This window comes from Saimiri boliviensis, chromosome 5 (genome assembly GCF_048565385.1).
Source record: "Saimiri boliviensis isolate mSaiBol1 chromosome 5, mSaiBol1.pri, whole genome shotgun sequence".
Taxonomy (NCBI): Eukaryota; Metazoa; Chordata; class Mammalia; order Primates; family Cebidae; genus Saimiri; species Saimiri boliviensis.
Window position 1 is genome coordinate 61,256,910 of NC_133453.1, and position 20,451 is coordinate 61,277,360.

Sequence of the window (20,451 nt, forward strand, 5' to 3'; positions counted from 1 at the left end):
TGATCTTCAAATCTAGAATGCTCTGTTATTTGTGAAACTCATCACCAAATGCTTGTGTTCTTGTTAACTTAGCTATTATAATTGTTTTTTGTCTCATATTGTCCTGTTGTTGCTGTGGATATAAGCATTACTATCTGTATGACGCTATTATATAAGCATTACTATCTGTATGACACTAATTTTCACATTGCTGTCTGTATGCGAAAATTAAGTTAATGAAACATATTTCCCATTTCCCATACTCTTTATTGACGCATATGCTTTGATTAAAACGCTCTTTGTGTATTTTAAATAGGAACAAGCAGGGATTTGGTAAGGGTTGAACTTTTGCTATTGTAATTACTCTTTGAAGTGATAAATTAAAGAGAAAACTAAACATGAAAAACACTGCAATTTATCTTCTTTAAAATTGCTGTCGTTAAAGTGATGGAAGAGCCTGAGGAATATGTTGTGGAAGAAAAGCTGCACATTATTTCCAAGAGAGTGGAAGCTGAGCCGGCCAAAGGTATTCTGACTCTTTAATTAGTATTATTCCTATGTTAGCTTGTCTCCTTCTTTATGTTTTCTTATGGCTAATTTATCATCCATATTGCAAATATTGATAAATATCGTGTCTAACAAAAAGATAACACTTTTATTGAAAAGAAATCTGGACATTTCTACAAGTATATTTTATAATCTTTTCAAGTGACAGAGAGGCAGGAGAAGAAAATTGTACTGAAACCAAAAATTCCTGCTAAAGTAGAAGAGCCTCCACCAGCTAAAGGTATGATTTCTTTCAAAGAAGTGCAACACTATTTGTTTGAATGTGTATAATAATACCTTCAGTTTGCATAGCTGTCTACATTTTGTCAGCACACATGTATGAATGTATTTACTGAGTATAGTCATTAATGTTTGTATAGATGTGTGATCTTTTCAAGAAGCTAATTCTAAGCCCCAAAACTGTATCACTTCATATGTAAGGCAAACTCATATTCTTAAACCTAATCTTTCTGAAGTTCCTGAAGCACCCAAGAAAATTGTGCCAGAAAAGAAAGTTCCTGCTCCGGTTCCTAAAAAGGAAAAGGTGCCCCCACCTAAAGGTATACTGGATTTTATTTTACTCTTCAAGACTCTCTTTTTTATCTTAAATTGATACATTCTTCAGATTTTTTAAACATTAAAAAGAAAACAATTGTGCCTGTGTTTAGTGTTTTCCATATTGTATGTTTGACGGTGTTGCCTGGTATCTTTTAAGTGCCAGAAGAGCCAAAGAAACCAGTTCCAGAAAAAAGGGTTCCTCCAAAAGTGGTTAAGATGGAAGAACCTCCCCCAGCCAAAGGTAAACAAACCTCCCCAGGAGAAAAACTAGGAACAGATGGCTTGTCTGACTTTCTCTCTGCTGCTTTCCTTTGGGTCATATCGTTTATATGTAGGTTATTGGTGTTGGTTGGTGACAATGGTGTGTTTGGGTGGAGTATTCCTCACGATGTTTATTTGTGTGTGCCTTATAAATTCTTCTGTCCTAAAATCACAGTATTTTCTGGCTAATATATTTTTAAGTCCACTTTAACTCCCTAATCCTAAAATTGTCTTTTAAGTGACTGAGAGGCACATGCAGATTACCCAGGAAGAAGAAGTTCTTGTTGCTGTAACTAAAAAAGAGGCACCTCCAAGAGCAAGAGGTACATCACCCTTCCCTTATGCACAATATTGTACCTGCCCTACTCTCTTGACCAAACACACTGGTTATAGGTGTTGGTTTTTGTTGTTATTGTTACAGTTGTTTTATGTTTGAAATAGTGAAAATGTCACTTTTTTTATGTTTGGGCTACTCCTATATGGCTGCCTTTTTGTGGTTTGAAAGAGGGAAACAACACCTTAAAGTGAAATCTCTCTTTAAAGTGCCAGAGGAACCAAAGAGAGCTGTTCCAGAAGAAAAGTTTCCGAAACTCAAACCTAAGAGAGAAGAGGAACCACCAGCTAAAGGTATACTGACTCTTTAAAAAAGAAAAAGAAATCAAAATAAGCATCAAGGCATTTTAACACTGATCTAGTGGAACAGGTATCATTAGAAATAAAATAGACATAGTGTAAAGTAAGTAACATAAGCTTGTTCATGCTTATCACTTCAAAACTAAACATTTTTGATAACAGAAAGTACTTTTTTCCTCAAAAAAGTGAAGCTTCTTCTAAACATATGTGAATAGATTTCCTTAATCTGTATTTGTCTTCTAATGTTTTCATCCACAAACTAAACTCATCTGCCTAGATGCTTGTTTTATGTGGCAATCTTTGATGACATTTTAAATTGTTTTAATTCTGAATTTTCAACATTGTACCAGTAAAGCTTAGGAAGATGTCTTAGAATTAAGGTGAAGAAACTATTCATGTAACACAGATTTCTGCCTAATGCTTGTACTTAGTTTGAGTCATTATTTATGCTGTCTAGTTGTCCTTTTAAACTTTTATGAATGCTACTTGATCCTCCTAAAATTATTCAACGTTTTTGTAGTACTAAGTGACCTTTTATTTTTAAAAAATATATATATTCTTATGTAGATTAGAGCAGGTTTATTTCCAAGTCTATTGATTTTCTTGCCTTTTAAATGAAAGTTTAATCAGGCATTGTTATGATTGCTTTTGTCCTTGGATTGTTTGTACAAAATTTCTCTTCACACACACATTTTCATAATCTTGCAATTCACTTTTAATAATTACTTTTTAAAGTGACTGAATTAAGAAAAAGAGCAGTAAAGGAAGAAAAAGTATCCATTGAAGCTCAAAAAAGAGAACCTCAACCCACCAAAGGTATATTGAGCTTTGATTGAATAATGTGAGGCATGAAATTATCTGACTCTTTGCTTTCTAGTTCTCAATCTGATTCCTATACTTTATTAGCCTGTTGTCAACCAAGGGCAGGGCATCCAAAATTTGAAATTACAATTAGTAAATATACTCTATGATACCTTGACCAGCAAAAAAAAAAAAAAAAAAAAAAAAAACAGTCAGGATCTCCTGTAATTAGTGCATGAAATCAACACAAAAGAATAAAATCAAAGCACATTGTTACTATGAGTTATCCCTAAAGGTGCTTTAAATAAAGTGCTGCCTGTTGTTAATATTATTTTAGAAGTAACTATAATGGAAGAGAAAGAATGGTCTTATACCCGAGAAGAAGAAGCTGTTTCAGTACAACGGGAAGAAGAATATGACGAATATGAAGAATACGACTATAAAGAATTTGAGGAGTATGAACCAACAGATGAATATGACCAATACGAAGAATATGAGGAGCGGGAATATGAACGATATGAAGAGCGTGAAGAATACATCACAGGTATGAGCAAAACCACAAACTCAAAACCACACTAACTATGTGCACATTCCATTAGAACAAGATAAAAATTTGGATGCCCGAAGACATTTGGAAAGAACTTTGTCTCATTTCATAAATGTGGAATTTTCTTCTTTGATAACTTCTGGGTGAAAAAAACCCTCTATAAATCTTAAGGTTGTTATACTTTGGTTCCGGGAATAATCAGTTGCCCCCCTCATTTTCCTCGTATGCAAAATAGCAGACGTCCCTAAGTTTCTTTTTCAAAAAGGTTACAAGTTTATCTTCAAATGCCCAAGATCATTCTTGTACGTGGTCAGAAATTTCTGAACATCCCTTATGCTGAAGCTCGCTATTATGGAGTATGATAGGCTATTGAGAAATTACATTTACCCACAGGGTTCCCATTATCCAAACTTGACAATGACTACTTCAAAAGTAAACAGACATGTAAGCCGACACAACCTGTTGTGTTTTACCTAATGAAGGTCAAATTTGTGGACATATAGTTTGGGTTCCAAAGAGTTTATTTTACTCAAAGAATAAATTTCCCTATTGGAATTTTGAAATGAATCAATATTATTTCAGTTTCTGATGTTTCATAGCCCAACTTTGAGAACATTCTACATAGTCTTACAGATAGCATTAAAAACCAGTGTTACAGGGGAGTTTGAGCCAGGATTTTATCTACCTGAAGTGAAATGAGCATTTTAATATGTAAGAATTACCTAATTAAAGAAAATAGCAAGAAGGAAAGGACAATATGAGCTTGTTCTGCTGGGACCTCTGATTCTTGCCTACCACAATAGGCTATGGCTATATTGTAGATAAAATATATTATTTCAATCATTTGATTCCTTTTAAGAAGTTTTTAAATTTATGTTCTAAAGTCTAACATAAAATACCTTGTATGTACTTTCGAAGAACCAGAGAAGCCTATCCCTGCAAAGCCTGTACCAGAAGAACCAGTTCCTACAAAACCAAAGGCCCCACCAGCTAAAGGTAGAGTTAAAAAAACATTATCACCTTTAAGAGATCTGTTTCCTCCATGGTTGTCTTACTACAAAACTATATGTAAAAGCGGCAGTATACAAATTCTGTGTGTGTTTGGAAATATTATGTTCTATTTGTCTTTCTTAACTTTTTGTTCTTACTAGCCTTGAGAAATCTGGTTCAGGTTTTTAAATCTCTTAATATTGATATCTTAAAGTGCCAAAGAAAGCTGTCCCTGAAGAAAAAGGACCAGTGCTCATCCCTAAGAAACTCAAACCTCCACCACCCAAAGGTACATTACCAAGTAAAAACCACCAAGAACGACTTTGTTTTGTATGTTCTAAAATCATGTCTTCCTACCCTGTCTGATGTTCTGTGTTTTTGCTGAGTAGGATCTTCTTGTCCTGATTCTTGTATTTCAGCCTTTTTATGTGTGTTTATTGCATAGTATTCATGGAGTTGGTTTTAATGCTCTTTAATAATTAATATCTTTAAAGTGCCTGAAGAACCAAAGAAAGTTGTTGAGGAAAAAATACATATTTCAATTACCAAACGTGAAAAAGAGCAGGTGACTGAACCCGCTGCTAAAGGTACAATGATTTCCTTCCTCGATTGTGATCTTTTCTGATGCCTCTTTTGAAATTAATATAGATATGATTCATTTTATTTTGTTGTTTTATGTCTTTTAAATTGTCGGCAGAATGTTGTATGTAAAAATATATAAATACAGGATAAGAAGATAATATCTTTAAAAGGAAAAATTATTTTAAAATTAATCAATAGCCTGTTAGATAATGGCTGCATCCTACCATTTGGCTACAATACATGTAAAATAGAATGGGTTTAAAATCAGTGACCATTTGGCATATTCCTGATTTACCTAAACAACATAATGATATGATAATATTTACCAGATTTTGGAAACTGTTTATTCATTCAAAACTCATTTTGAAGATTTTTTTTTTAAAGCTAACCAGTTTCCAGTCATTTTTCCCCAATTCATACTGAGTATGAAGCAACTTCCTCACTTTTTCAGGAAGTATACTAATTGAGAAGTAAATTTAGCTTTTCAGGAAAGGATTATTTCTTTCAAGCAGAGATATTTGAACACTTAACATCATTTCACATTTGGGCTTTCCTACTTCATGTTTGCTTGGGTACTTCTGTGTATTTGTTTTCCTGTGAAGCTCAGAATCCTTTCCACGGAGGGTATAAAGTTTCTTAAAGATGAACAATCACATATCTATCTCATTAAAACAAGATACATTATTCTATCTGTTTAAAGTACAGCAAAGCAAACATTGACCGGGTGGCCTTTTTCTGACAATAAAATTTCCTTATACTTAATATTTCAAGTGCCCATGAAGCCCAAGAGGGTTGTTGCAGAAGAAAAAGTACCTGTCCCTAGAAAAGAAGTAGCACCACCTGTTAGAGGTACCTAATGGCACTCATTTTAATGTGTTGTTTGTCTTTTGCTGTTGAATTCCTCTTCAGTTCTGTGTATGAAGTTTTTTTGTGCGGAAAGTAAATCTTGTTCTTTCTTCTGTTATAAATGAGTCTGTGTTTCTAAGATGTCCTAATTTTGTTGAGTAATTAGCAAATGTCCAACTTAAAGATAATATCTTTAAAGTGCCAGAAGAACCTGAACCAGAAGAGGTTGCCTTTGAAGAGGAAGTTGTGACCCATGTAGAAGAGTATCTTGTAGAAGAAGAAGAGTACATTCATGAAGAAGAAGAGTACATTCATGAAGAAGAGGAGTTCATAACTGAGGAAGAAGTGGTGCCTGTGATACCAGTCAAAGGTAGATGATGCCTCCTGCAAAGGGACGTGCAACAGCATCCCCGGAGTTTGGGTGTCTGATTTGGTCAGATTCTGGGTTTATCAGCACTGATGGTGGCCAATTCTGCTTACTTTAAAGCAGATATTTTTAGATGCTGAAATATAATTTCTACACATTCTTTTCACATTTTATACCTTTCCTGCAATATTTCCAACATTCTTAATAATATCTTTTAAGTGCCTGAGGTACCCAAGAAACCTGTTCCAGAAGAGAAGAAACCTGTTCCTGTTCCCAAAAAGAAGGAGGCTCCACCAGCAAAAGGTACACCACCATTCACTGATGGGTATCTCAGAGACCTCATCTGCCTAGAAATAGTTAACTCAACTTTCTTCTGAGTTCAAAGCCTTGTGTGTGTCCTATCTGTTGTTAAAAAGCATTAGCTGTGGTTTATATGGATGTGTTGGTACTAGTAGTTAGAATTTAACAATTAACAATATCTTTAAAGTGCCTGAGGTTCCCAAGAAGCCAGAAGAGAAACTTCCTGTGCTTATTCCTAAAAAGGAGAAGGCTCCACCAGCAAAAGGTACATCCTTATAATCCGTCAATGGAATAACATGATAATCCATCTATGTAGCATAACTTGGTGAGCTGTAGCAGACCGTTTCCCATGGCAGTATTAACAACATTAATGCCAATGACAAGAACCACTCAGCTGGCCACAGGAGCAGTTTCCCTGGTACTCATCTCTGAATTTTACCATCAGAGCATGTTTATGCTCAATGGTTGGCTCCTCCTCTTTAGTGGAAAGTTCTTCAAGTAAAATACATTTTTTACTGTATTAAAATGGACAGAACCATCATTTACCAGGCATTGTGTCTTGTCTTTATCACCAGTCCATGTTTTTTTCAGTGTTTTTAATTTTAATTTTTGTGTATTTTCTGGACTTTGTTTTGTTGCTATTATAATTTTCAGTCTTAAAGTGAAATTGACAGAATATCTATGATGCTTCAATTAAAGCCTTACGTTGCTGGCCTTAAATTCTTAGCTATGGGTGAAAAACATGACACTAACTCTATTTGATATCTTTAAAGTTCCTGAAGTACCCAAGAAACCTGTACCAGAAGAGAAAGTACCAGTCCCAGCTCCTAAAAAGGTGGAAGCTCCACCTGCCAAAGGTACATGAACTTGCATTGTTGTAATTTTTTATTTTACCTTTGCATATGGGTAAAAAATCAATTGGTTTAATTCTGTACTCTTTGGAATGCAACTCTTTAGACAAAATCAAATATTTTATTTTAAAAATAAAATGTTTATTGGAATATAATTGTCCTACTTTTATTACCTTATCTTAATCATTTGAAACTATGCTTGGAATCAATATTTTTATGTTGTATAACATTTTTCTCTAAATCATTTCTTTAAAAGTGCCAGAGGTACCCAAGAAGCCTGTGCCTGAGAAGAAGGTGCCAGTTCCTGCTCCTAAGAAAGTGGAGGCCCCACCTGCAAAAGGTACATCATTTCATCATTTAAAGTACTTGGGGGAAAAGCTCACATTTATTTATATTCACATACAAATTTCCCATAACACTGTACATTTTTTAAGTGTTTATCTTGTTAGAAATATGTCACGTATTTTGTGATTCTTTTTTATATCTGTTGCTCTAAAACATTGTAAAAGAACATATTCTTAATGACAAACAATATCTTTAAAGTGCCAGAGGTGCCCAAGAAGCTCATCCCAGAAGAAAAGAAACCAACACCTGTTCCGAAAAAAGTGGAAGCACCACCACCTAAAGGTACATTTATCTGTAACAGATCCAGGGTAAAAAGGAAAACTAACTGGTGTTAGACAACCTTACTAATTATAATTAATGCTTAATATTTATGTTGATAATTGATGCTTTATGATCACAGAATATTTGCCTTTCATAAACTTCTTCATGGTTTTGAATATTTTACACCAAAGTGATGTTTGTACCATTGAATAAATATCTTTAAAGTGCCAAAGAAACCTGAACCAGTTCCAGTTCCTGTAGCTCTACCTCAGGAAGAGGAAATTCTATTTGAAGAAGAAATTGTTCCTGAAGAGGAAGTTCTACCAGAGGAAGAGGAAATTCCACCTGAGGAAGAGGAAGTTCCTCCTGAAGAAGAGTATGTACCTGAAGAAGAAGAAGAATTTGTACCTGAAGAAGAAGTCCTTCCAGAAGTTAAACCTAAGGTGCCGGTACCTGCGCCAGGTATAACAGCTCTTCTTGGAATCATCAAGGCCTCTTTTGTGTTGAATTCTGCTTTTCCATCCTTTTTTTCATCTCCAATTTCATCTATAATGCTTTACCCTCTATGATTGACCATCTAAATCTTAGAAAACATTCCTGACATGTGTGCTCTTATTGTGTGTCTGCCTTGTGTATCTGTCTATCGTAAATTATCTAAATGTCTTTTCAAATTACATATTATGTAATGTTGTTTACTTGCTTGTGGTCTTATTCTCATGTGTTTCTTTGCTATATATATAATCATGTGTACGTGGTTTTTAATGCCTTCAAATGAAATGTTTTTAAGTGCCTGAAGTGCCAAAGAAACCTGTACCAGAGAAGAAAGTCCCCGTTCCCGCTCCTAAAAAAGTGGAACCTCCACCACCACCCAAAGGTACACCTCCCCAAAGTGAATACACAGTCTTCACCCTTGGGTTCACCACATAAATTATGATAAAACCGGGTTTTAGGAAATATTATATTTATAAAATGGACAATCACGCAGTTACATATCTACTTCTAAAAATGTTCAGGAACACTGATATCCATTTTTTCACTGGATGCAAAGCAGTATTCAAGAACAGAGACGAAGGGAAATGTCCCAAAACTGACACAAAAGTTCTAACTAATTTCCTATAATTTGATTAGGAAATGAATCGTAGTTTTCATGGAGATATATTTAAATATATGAGAATAAGTATACTATATATTTAAATATATTGAAAAATATTAATAAATATTTCTAAATTTCACCCTTCAACCATTTATATTAAATGCCTTTGTAACACCAGGCTGAAAATAAAAGATGAATGTATTAAAACACAGAATAATAATGTCTCCTAATACATATATGTAAAAGGCAGCCCAACAGGTTTGATTTTAGCATTGACTTTGTGCCTTGTCATGTTACTTTCAGCAAGTTCTTTAAACAACCTGAGCCTGAAGTTATTTTCCTTTAAAATGGGGATACGAATATCAGTCCTAATGGACTTAGCTATTATTGTGAGGATAAAATAAGGATATTAAAGTAGTCTATCATCAAATGAATAGTATCCAGATGTAATATATTCAATCATCTCATAGTACCAGACAGAATTCATGTTTTTGTACTTTAAAGCTCAATACTATTTTCTACAAAAGGTGCTGGCATGGCTACTTAAAATCAGTATAACCCTCTGATCAGGCCATATAGTTACATAAATGAAATGGTAAAGCTGATCCTTTATTGAATATCAATGATTCAGAAATGCTTTCTAGACAATAAATTACTAGTGAAATTTAAATGGATAAAATGATATTAGCTTGATGCAAAAGTAATTGCCGTTTTTACAATTAAAAAGTAACATCAAAAACTGCAATTACTTTTGCACCACCCTAATAGCATTTTTCCAGTGATAATTACATATGCTACTGGTCCCATACTTTACAAATCCCAATTCCATTATAATATTTGGGCTCCCAATTTGATTTACAGACCTGTCCTATGCAGCTGTTGCATGTTGGTCTTTCTGTGTGTGGGGACTTCTTGGTTTCTCTCTTTTTTTGTCCCTCAAAATAAATTCTTGTCATGAAATGATGTCTTTAAAGTGCCTGAGATTAAGAAGAAAGTGACAGAGAAGAAAATGGTCATTCCCAAGAAAGAGGAGGCTCCTCCTGCCAAAGGTATTGCTATTCCCAAGTAAATTAGGCTGTGCCATTTCTTTCCTTCACCTGTAAAAGTCAAAATGTACTGTTTCCCTGTTTGTTAGTACAACTTATATTACTGCTGTGTCTACTGTCTTTGTGTTTGTGAAACTGAACTTATAAAATAAAATAATATTTTTTAAGTGCCTGTGGTACCTAAGAAACCTGAGCCAGAAAAGAAGGTCCCTCCTCCTGGTCTTAAGAAAGCAGTGGTCCCTCCTGCTCAAGGTACATCATCCCATAACAGGGATGTGTTTGCTGCACCGATGTTGAACTGTGGTTCTATCCACACAGGATGTTCAATATAAATGTGTGCACTGTATAGTCTGTCATTCACATTCATCATTTGTGACTCTTGCATCTATGTTTGTGTTGCATACATTTTTTCACTTGGTGTTGTGTTTTACATTGTTTCTCTATGTATTTTGTTTCTAAAATGTAAAAATGTATCTTTAAAGAGCCAGAAATCACTAAGGAATTAGTCCCTGAAGTACCCATTTCTTCCTACAAAAAAAAGTAAAGAAGAGAAATAGAGGCTAAAGCAGTAAAAAGTAGAATCTCTCTTTAATAAACCCTTAATCTTAAACCAAAAGCCTTTTTATTCTTTTCTCATTAACCGATTCTGTGAAATGTCAATGTTTCATCTTGTGTATGTGCCTTGTGATATTTACTCTCTTGTGTTGGAAACTGGAAACTTGGTCTTTATTCTTCTTTGGTTCTTGCATTTTAAGTGTCTAAAATAATCAATGTCTCTCAAGTTCCTGAGGTGCCTAAGAAAGTGGAAGAAAAACGAATCATTCTCCCTAAAGAAGAGGAAGTTCTACCAGTTGAAGGTAGATGACTTTCTAAGAAAATAACATTTCAAAGTCATCCTTGTCTTATTATTGTCTAATATTTGAAGTAGATAAATGTACAATTTACCCCAGGAAATAAACATATTCAGATTCTAAAATAAATTATTATTAAACTAATAGAAATTGGGTGGGTGAGTTAATATCATTTGAATCTCCTTCCTGCATGTTCAGCCTGTTTGTCTGTTTGTTATTTGTTTTATTTTAATTAGAATTCATGAAGGGAAACTGTATTTGCTGTGGGAAATTTTTCATCAAATGACTTAGTAGGCAATTATAAAATATGCTTATCCAAGAGAAATTCTAGTTGAGCCTGAGTAACTGGTGCAGAAAATCTGACTTCTACCACAAGTGGCTGGTTTAACTTCAAACAAGTCTTTCATTAAAAAAAATAATAATAACAATATAAGTTTAACTAAATTATTCAAAGTCCATTCTAGTTCACGAATGCTAGGATAGGCCTAACATATTTTGAAGACCCAGTAGAGATTTTTTAAGTACTAGCAAATTTCCACAAGCATTTGGAAGGCTGAGCAGTTTTCAGATATATCACTTTAGTCTAATATTCAAAATAATTATAAAAATAAATTTAAAAATAATAATCTTTTTAAAGTTACTGAGGAGCCTGAAGAAGAGCCTATTCCAGAAGAAGAGATTCCAGAAGAAGAGATTCCAGAAGAAGAGATCCCAGAAGAACCACCTAGCGTAGAGGAGGTTGAGGAGGTGGCGCCACCTAGAGGTATAACTGCTTTTAAGAGTTGAACATTTAAAATACTCGGTGTTCCAAATCTTTTTCAGAATTTATCTAAATCTAATATTCACCTGTATGCTTTTCTTATATCATATCCATGATAAAGTGAAGATTAATTATTCCTGGCACCTGAATCAATGTGTCTTTTTTTTACCCTAAATTTTTCTACTCCATCTGCAATACAGCTAAGAATGGGAGATTACTTTTCTGTTAGAGGTGATTTAATTTTTTTCTGACCAGGCCCTACTGTAATACTTTCTCCTAGATTTCAATCCTTAATTTTGTTTTCAATACTAGTATGGGGGGAATCTACCACTGTGGTTAAAGTGTTCATTTTTTAGAAAAATCTTTAACTTACTATTCCTGAAAAATATAATTATCTTTTGAGTAATTAATATTATATTTGCTTATAGGATTTCTAAATAATATTCTTCACACCCCTAGGGTTCCTTCTCCACATTTATTATTACCATTTAGGTTGCTTATATCTTTTGAAAATAAGTCAATGTTTTGTGATATTTATTTATTTGTTGGTATATGGATGGTGTTCTTCTCACCACATGCCATTCTTCAAAATGTTCATAAAATTTCTTTTAAGTGCCCAAAGTGATTAAGAAAGCAGTACCTGAAGCACCTACTCCTGTTCCTAAAAAAGTGGAGGCACCACCAGCTAAAGGTATATCAAGCCTCATTATTAGTATCTTTAAATTCCCACTAATTTTCTTTCCAAAAAGTAACATTGTCTTTTTTGACTGCTTTCTTATAGTCATTTAGGTATAAATTGATTAAGGACCTACAAAAATATAACTCATTCTATTTATTTAATCTTTTCTGGGAAGTTAATGAATAATTGTGTGAGTGTGTTTATGTATGAATTATTCTGGAAGCTTCTTAACTAGCTGATAATTTTAATGTATTAGTATGTCTCTCTATACTTATATACCTAGCAATGGATCCCTCTTCCCCACATTCTAGATTTGTTTCATAAGTAGAGTTTTCTTATGTGTAATAATAATTATGTTACTATATTTATTACTTTAATGGAAAAAAATCTAATGGTTGGATGATAACTATTTGAAAGAGCCTTGCATCCCTTTTGTAATGTTTAGCCCAAGCATTCAAGGTTATTAAAAAATGTCTGCTTTTCACTGCTTCCTAATTCACTTAATGCTTCAAATTGTGCTCTTAAGCAATTAGATTATGCTGTCCCTGTCACAGTAGGCTCCTCAGCTAATATAAGAGGGCACAGCAGAATGTGAGGCCAATGTCAGAGCTTAAATACTTGATAATCACTTTTTAAAAAGTCTTCATCAAGTTAAAAATAGTAAAAGTGGGCCCATATTGGTAATCCCAGTTATTAAGAGAGAGAAAAAAAAAGAATGGCACAGGTACTTTGTGGACATTTCTTCTGTGGGAATGTTAGGACAAATGAGTGATTTAAGAAAGTATTTTTATTGCCCACAGTACAGAGTGACTTCTGAGAAACTTTACTGTAATGTTGATGATGTCTGTGGTGTTTTTATTTCATGTATGTTATTGTGCATTCCAGCTAACTAAAACATCTAATATCTTTAAAGTGCCAAAGAAAGTTCCTGAGGAAAAAGTACCTGTTCCTGTTCAGAAAAAAGAGGCACCCCCAGCCAAAGGTATAACTTCTCTTTCAAGCCTGACTTCCTCTTCTGTCTTTTTTTATTAAGACTTTTATGTTTCATGTCTCTGTGTCTTGATTGTTTTTGATGACTTTTGTCTATGAAAGCTTGCTCTTGACAGTCCTAAATATTAAAACTGTATCTTTAAAGTGCCTGAAGTAACAAAGAAAGTCCCAGAAAAGAAAGTCCCCGAAAAGAAAGTCCTCGTGCCTAAAAAAGAAGCTGTTCCCCCAGTCAAAGGTATTTTTGGAAAGATCTTGGATTTTCATGTATTGTTGCATGCAAGCCTTTATTCAGTTTTAAAATATATATACTTTTTGAATGCACATCTTTGTTTCTTCAGTGTTTAAAAAAAATAAGTCTCTTAAAATAGATGCTCTTTCAGGGAGAACTGTCCTTGAAGAAAAAGTGTCAGTTGCCTTCCACAAAGAGGAAGTAGTAAAAGAAAGACTAGAATTAGAAGTAGTAGAAGCAGAAGTGGAAGAAATTCCAGAAGAAGAAGAGTTCCATGAAGTTGAAGAATATTTTGAAGAAGACGAGTTTCATGAAGTAGAAGAATTCGTCAAAGTAGAAGAACGTAGAGCTGAAGAAGAACACAGAGTCGAAAAAGTACACAGGGTAGTAGAAGTTTTTGAGGCTGAAGAAGTGGAAGTATATGAAAAACCAAAAGCTCCACCTAAAGGTATAGGGAATTCTTCAAAAAATACAAATTCTTATATCTTGATCTAACTTCCTTTGAAAGTAAATTTTGTGTTGAATTTGGAAGATTAGAAACCCCATGAAATACTTTAAACATGAGTTTAAATTATTTGACACAAAGATTAATATCTCTTAACCACACAGAGTATAATTTTAGTAGACAAGATAGTAATATTTGATATCTACTTATCTAAGGAGGTCACTGTATGAATTTGAGGATTATTTTTAAAATCTGACTAAGAATGTTACACAATTGTTACAGGTACAAAAATAACTGGCCAGTGTCATTAGTTAAGTGAAAAGAAACTCCTCGGTTCACTGAGGAATTTACATGTTCAGGCAAAATAACCACTGCTTTGTTAAAATTTCGGGCAACTATTCACAAACTGAGAACTACTTCTCAGAAGCTTTTGCCAGTTTATGATACTTTCGTTAGAGAAATAACATTAAGGAAGTGAAGTCTTGGTAATGGCACCCATATTCTAGCATACTGTGAAGATAAACCATAGCACAAATAAATTATCTACAATACCACTGTAGATCTTGCACAAATTAATAATATATGTGTAATATGAAGGAATATGTGTGTATGTGTTTAGCATATATAGTAAATCTACAGTATACAATGATATTTAGCAAAATTAAGTCTCTTTTGGAAATAAGTGTGTTATAAATTCAAAAAATATAAATAAAACCTTTTGTGAGCCCTCATTGTACTAACTTTAGTAATAGTGCTCCAAAATACTTTAAGAGTTCATTCTAAACCAAAATACTAATATCTTTGAAGGGCCTGAGATATCTGAGAAAATCATCCCTCCAAAAAAACCTCCTACTAAAGTTGTTCCTCGAAAAGAGCCACCAGCTAAAGGTATCTTCTTGGTGAAAAATAACTACTTAATTTTACATACAATGTAGCACCTTGGTTGCTTTATAAGCAGAAGTTTGCATTTCACTTGATGTCTTTCTTTTGTATTTCTTGTTTTTGACATGTCTAAAACAAACTAATATCTTTAAAGCAGCTGAGGGTCCAAGGGAAGTTCTACCAAAAAAAGGCAGTCACTGTGGTTATATGTAAAACAAATGAAAAAAATATCTCTAGCAACCAAACAGTGAGCCCAGATTTCCATATTTGGTGCTATTTGATTCTATAGTCACTAACACGCTTACTGATAAACACATGTTTTTCTATTTATTATTGATTATATTAACCTTGCAAAGATAAATACATAGTGAATGTGTGTCTAATATCCATACTTTGTTTTTGTAAATCTCTTAAAGTTTACGAGAGAAATAAAAACAGTATCTAATAAATAATATAAACTTATATCTTTCAAGTCCCTGAAGCATGTAAGCAAGTTATCACTGAAGAGAAGGTATCAACTCTTCCACAAAAGCAAACAGCAATAGCACCAGCTGAAGGCATATTGTTAATTTTTCGTCTCAAGTTCTTACCATTCTAACATGGGAAATTTTTTGGATTTTTGTTGTTATATTTGTTTTAAAATTCAATGCATTTGAAATACTGTAATGTATTTGATAAAGTGATGTCTATATTTTATATTGTCACTGTGTTCTGTTCTGTGTTTATATCTCTCTTATGCTCTGCTTGTTAACAATTTTTATATTTAAAAGAATATTTAAAAATAAAGCAAATTATTACTATTATCTTTAAAGTACCGGAGGCACCTAAGAAAATTGTGGTAGAAGAAAAAGCGCATGTTCCTGAAGAACCCAAAATTCCACCAACTAAAGGTAACTGCCTTTTCTGATTCATCATTAATATAAAATCCTTTTTTATTTACTTACTATGGAAAAGAGACAATTCTTCTCTCAGTGCCACAAGATGGCTATGAATGACATAAGTTTCCATTTATGTTCTATAATAATCCTGCCTTTGGAGGCGATGTTTTAGGCATAAAGACATAAGCCCAAAGTTATCGTTTGTATTGATCCTCTTGTTTAATAACTAAATAATATTGATCCCTCAACTTCTCTTTCAAAAATAATTCATTTTGGCAGCTCTTCTGAAGTAGCTTGAAAAAAACAAGTATGCTCTAAATGATAATAGAAAATGCTACTATCTCCAAAGAGCAAAGTGTTTCTGACTTAATGAAGCAAGAACTCATCAACAAGGCAATTCAGAGAAATGCATTGACTGCATTTGATTTATAGTTGACTTATAATTTGGAGATTTTTTACATTCTCCTTGTTAGCTGCCCCTTCTAGGCTTGCTATGTTTATACCCAACTATAGTGTTCTGAAAAATAAGATAAATAAATATCTTTAAAGCACCTGAAGTACCCAAGAAAATTGTCCCAGAAGAAAAAGTTCGTGAAGCTGTTCCTAAAAAGCCTGAAGTTCCACCAGCTAAAGGTATACAGTGATGCTAATCACAACATGAAATAACTCTTGGTTTAGTTTTTCATGGTTTAAAATGAATGTGTGTGATATTAAATCCTTATATTGTATATCTTATATTTTTTGTTTATAACAATTAATATACTAATATCTTTAAAGTTCCTGGGATGCCTAAGAAAAGTGTTCAAGAAAAAAAATCACCTATTGGTCTTTCTGAAGACACAGAGATATACAGTGAGTGTAGAAAAAGTAGTGGTTCTTTCTGGTTTTATTTATGTCCTTAAATTCAGTGTTTGTCTTTACAGCTTTGAAAAGCAAATGTACTAATCTCTTGTAAAAGCCTAACATGCCAAAAACGTGTGACTTAAATGATTTCAGTGGCTATTATCTTCAGACAAGATATATTTCTATGCCAATTTTTAAAAAGATGCTATACTTATCATAGTGTGTGATTTTAGAAAAGTCATTTGTCTTGTTGAATTTTCCTAACCTATTCTGTATACAGGTGTCTTTTGCTTTGAACAATTTATTTTCTCAGATCATGAAGTAACTTACTTTAACGCCATAATAATATTTTAATTGGATTTTATAAAATCAAATGCTCCACCATTTTTATTTTTTTACTCTTGACAACCATAATTGGAAATATTTTGGCAAAACTGCCCAAATTACTGTAGATTTGGAAGGCCACTCAAACCTCAAAAGAATTATCAAGACTTCTTCTTTTTTTTTTTTTTTTTTTTTTTTTTTTTTGCTTTCAGACAAAATTGGGATTAAATAATCTAAATAATGAAATAATCCAAATAGTAAAATATTGTGAGTAGAATACTGTTCAACAACCTGAATAGTAAAAATGCGAGTAGTCAAAATATTCTTTTCTTTTTTTGGCAGAGTCTCACTCTGTCATGCCCAGGCTGGAGTGCAATGGCGTGACCTCAGCTCACTGCAACCTCTGCCTCCTGGGTTCAAGCAATTCTCCTCCCTCAGCCTCCTGAGTAGCTGGTATTACAGGCGCCCACCTCCACATCTGGATTGTTGGTAGAGACGGGGTTTCACCATGTTGGTCAGACTGGTCTCGAACTCCTGACCTTAGGTGATCAGCCCACTTTGGCCTCCCAACGTGCTGGGATTACAGACATAAGCCACTGTGCCCAACCCTCTTCCACTTTTTTCATCTAAAAACTTTCCTGTTGAAACTCATTTTTTTGTTGTTGTTTGTCCTGTTATACTCAGTTGGGATAAAAGTATATGATCACTTCCTCTTTGAATATCCTTTCTTTCTTGATTTTAGTTATTGATTTCAGCCAGTCTTTCAAAAACCTGGAGAAATTTTCATTGTCTTTATTTGCCTTATTTTCCAAATACTTAATTTTTAAAAAATTTTCTGCCTCCAAACCCGAAATGGCTTTTACATTTATATTAAACTGTGAAACCATACATGAGATGTGATTTGAAAATATAGATAACAAGGTTTCTAGAAAGGGAAAGGACTTACATGAATTTCTAGTAGGTCAAATATGGGAGAATTCTCAGTGGCAATTCACTGTCTTCCCTGTTCTTTATGGACAAGTCCATAAAAATAAGACCAATAGGACAATTTTACCAAAAACTTTCTTAAAGCAAAATGAAGAATTATATAGTCTTTGCCTGAACAATTCCTCCATTTTATTATTATAATCACAGAGACATGCTGAGAGTCCTGTATCATGAAACTGAGAATGAGGCTATCTCCAGCCAATGCATTCTAGCCACTAACTTACCTCTATGTGCTATTATTAATTTTGGTGATGAATGTGGTGTTATATTACATTTTTCTTAATACAATTCTTTATCCACCTTGAAACACCCTAATTATTTAAATACTAATATCTTTGAAGTTTATGAAGCATATGAAGAAGCAGTCTTTGAAGAAAAAGTACTTGTGACTCAACCTCAAAAGACAAAACCCAGACTAGCAAAAGGTATATAACACCAATGATCCAGTCTGAAGAAAAACTATTTTTTGACTCTTTGTAAAAAGCTCAATATTTTTCTTTACCATTTATAAATATAACTATACTCATATATTTTAAGTGCCTGAGCCACCCAAGAAAGTTGTTCCAGAGGACAAAATAGATGTGACAATTCCTAAAAAGAGAGAAACACCAGCAACTAAAGGTATATTTCAAATACATCAAATCCAGATGAATATCTTTGGTTTTAAGACCCAAACATTGCATGCTTTATATAATTTACTGTTTTTACAACTCTTAAATGTAAACCTACTAATATCTTTAAAGAGCCTGATACAATCAGAGAAGTTTTTCCAGAGATGGAGGTACCTGAGGCTCTTCCTGAAATTCCAGAACATCTTCCAACTGAAGGTATAAATAATTCTCTAGTTTGAAAATCTAAAGAAGAAAATATACTGTCTTCAGTCTGCGAAATGTTTAATGTTTAAAATACATTCTCACAACATCGAATGTGAAAATACTGTCTTTAAAGCATCTGATATACCCACAACAAAGAATGATATACGATTGGCCCTCAAGAAAGTCAAGTCCCACACATATAATATACAAAGATAAAATATTAGAACAAAAATAACATTTCTAACATAAAGATACAATATCTGTTAACATCTCTAAGTTTCTTATTATGTCATATCTTCATGCCTTTGCCTTTTCTCAATTAAAAAAATACTAATATCTTTAAAGAGTTTGAAGTCTTCAAGAAAGTCATTCCAGAGGAACGAACTCCTATTGTTAAAAGAAGAAAAACACCATCACCAAGAGGTACAAGTTGGAAGAAAGTCAGCTTTTTAATCTCATGTTTGCGGTTGTACTTAACACATGTAAAAATACTAATATATTTTAAGCCACAGTGGCTATGGAGGAAATCATTTCAGAGATGGATCCTCCAAGTAGAAGCTGTATGCATGGCCCAGTGAGTCATTTAAGAGAAAATAGAGGGGAAAATTTACCTTTAACTTACACACATGGAAGATGGTTGAGTCAGTGTATTTTTATGAAAACTCCAGAGAAAATATATATACATATATTATAACCAAAACATGTCTTAAAGAAAATATTTAATTCAGTGTGAAAGTTGACCTGTAATATAATCTCTACAAGATTAGACCACCTGAGAGCCTCCCAGAATGTCCTTCAACCAAAGCAAAAATAATTCCAGTTAAAGCTGGAACTCTCCCCTCAGTGTTCATTTGCATCTCTCATAGTCTTTTATTTTTCAAGCATCATACATTTTTTTCATTTTGAATATCTTTAGACAAGTCAAAACATGAAAAAGCTTTAAAACTTCCAGAATAGTAATTTAATTATAACACGGTATTCTGCAATTTAAAGATTTTTTTTGAAATTTTGATTTTTTTTCTCAGTCTGGAATCTCTTGGTTGTTCTCCACTCTCCTAAACTTGAAAAACACTCACCTTTTTAAAGTGCCTAAAATGTGAATGCAAAAAGAAGCCAATCTACATTTTTTGAAATGGCTATAATTTTGTTTTTCTCAAAGTAATAGTTACAGCATTAATTACAATTAATGTTTCCACTTTCCATGATCTAATTTTCCATGCATCTACCATTGCAAGAAATAAAATTACTAATATTGATAGTACCTGAGGTGAAAAAAACAGCTGTTTATAACCAAATATTCACACTGCTACAAAAGAATCCAATTCTGGGGATAGGGAGTGCAGGAAGGTTCCCATCTGGAATGTTCTGTATGTGCGGTTATGACAGAAACTCTTTACTACTCTTCATAACTCCAAAGTACAATGCATTCGTGTCTTTAAAGTGCCTGAACCACCTCAAGAAGTTGTCCCTGTAAAGGAAACACCCATGGCTGCTCCCCTTGAAATTGAAACACCTCCCACTAAAGGTATCATTCATCCTGTCATTCCTTCCTTCATTTATTTAATAGCATTTAATAGTGCTTAGTATGTACAGGGTGCTAGGGAACTGGAGAATAATAAACAAAGACAAATAATATTTGGTTCCTGTCCTCAAGATTTTATACCTCCTCAGATTCTTTAAAGGAATCACCTTTGTAGCCATAAAACGTCACTTTAGTTCAGCTTATATAATTAATGTCTCCACTGATCCTTTTAACCTCTAA

The 20,451-nt window shown here is 33.3% G+C and overlaps 1 protein-coding gene across 1 annotated transcript in view; it reads left to right on the forward strand.

The window, feature by feature from the left end:
- Positions 1-20,451, forward strand: part of LOC101030681 (titin) — a 271,305-nt gene that overhangs the window by 120,630 nt on the left and 130,224 nt on the right. Inside the window, 29 exon segments of the mRNA XM_074399411.1 lie at positions 425-505; positions 689-766; positions 1,002-1,085; positions 1,241-1,324; positions 1,584-1,667; positions 1,888-1,971; positions 2,713-2,793; positions 3,116-3,322; positions 4,244-4,321; positions 4,530-4,604; positions 4,810-4,902; positions 5,669-5,746; positions 5,943-6,113; positions 6,330-6,413; positions 6,598-6,675; positions 7,184-7,267; positions 7,518-7,601; positions 7,805-7,888; positions 8,093-8,329; positions 8,655-8,741; positions 9,935-10,009; positions 10,789-10,863; positions 11,495-11,620; positions 12,231-12,308; positions 13,210-13,278; positions 13,432-13,521; positions 13,667-13,963; positions 14,768-14,848; positions 15,655-15,732. Of these exon segments, the coding sequence (XP_074255512.1) occupies positions 425-505; positions 689-766; positions 1,002-1,085; positions 1,241-1,324; positions 1,584-1,667; positions 1,888-1,971; positions 2,713-2,793; positions 3,116-3,322; positions 4,244-4,321; positions 4,530-4,604; positions 4,810-4,902; positions 5,669-5,746; positions 5,943-6,113; positions 6,330-6,413; positions 6,598-6,675; positions 7,184-7,267; positions 7,518-7,601; positions 7,805-7,888; positions 8,093-8,329; positions 8,655-8,741; positions 9,935-10,009; positions 10,789-10,863; positions 11,495-11,620; positions 12,231-12,308; positions 13,210-13,278; positions 13,432-13,521; positions 13,667-13,963; positions 14,768-14,848; positions 15,655-15,732 (2,985 nt within the window).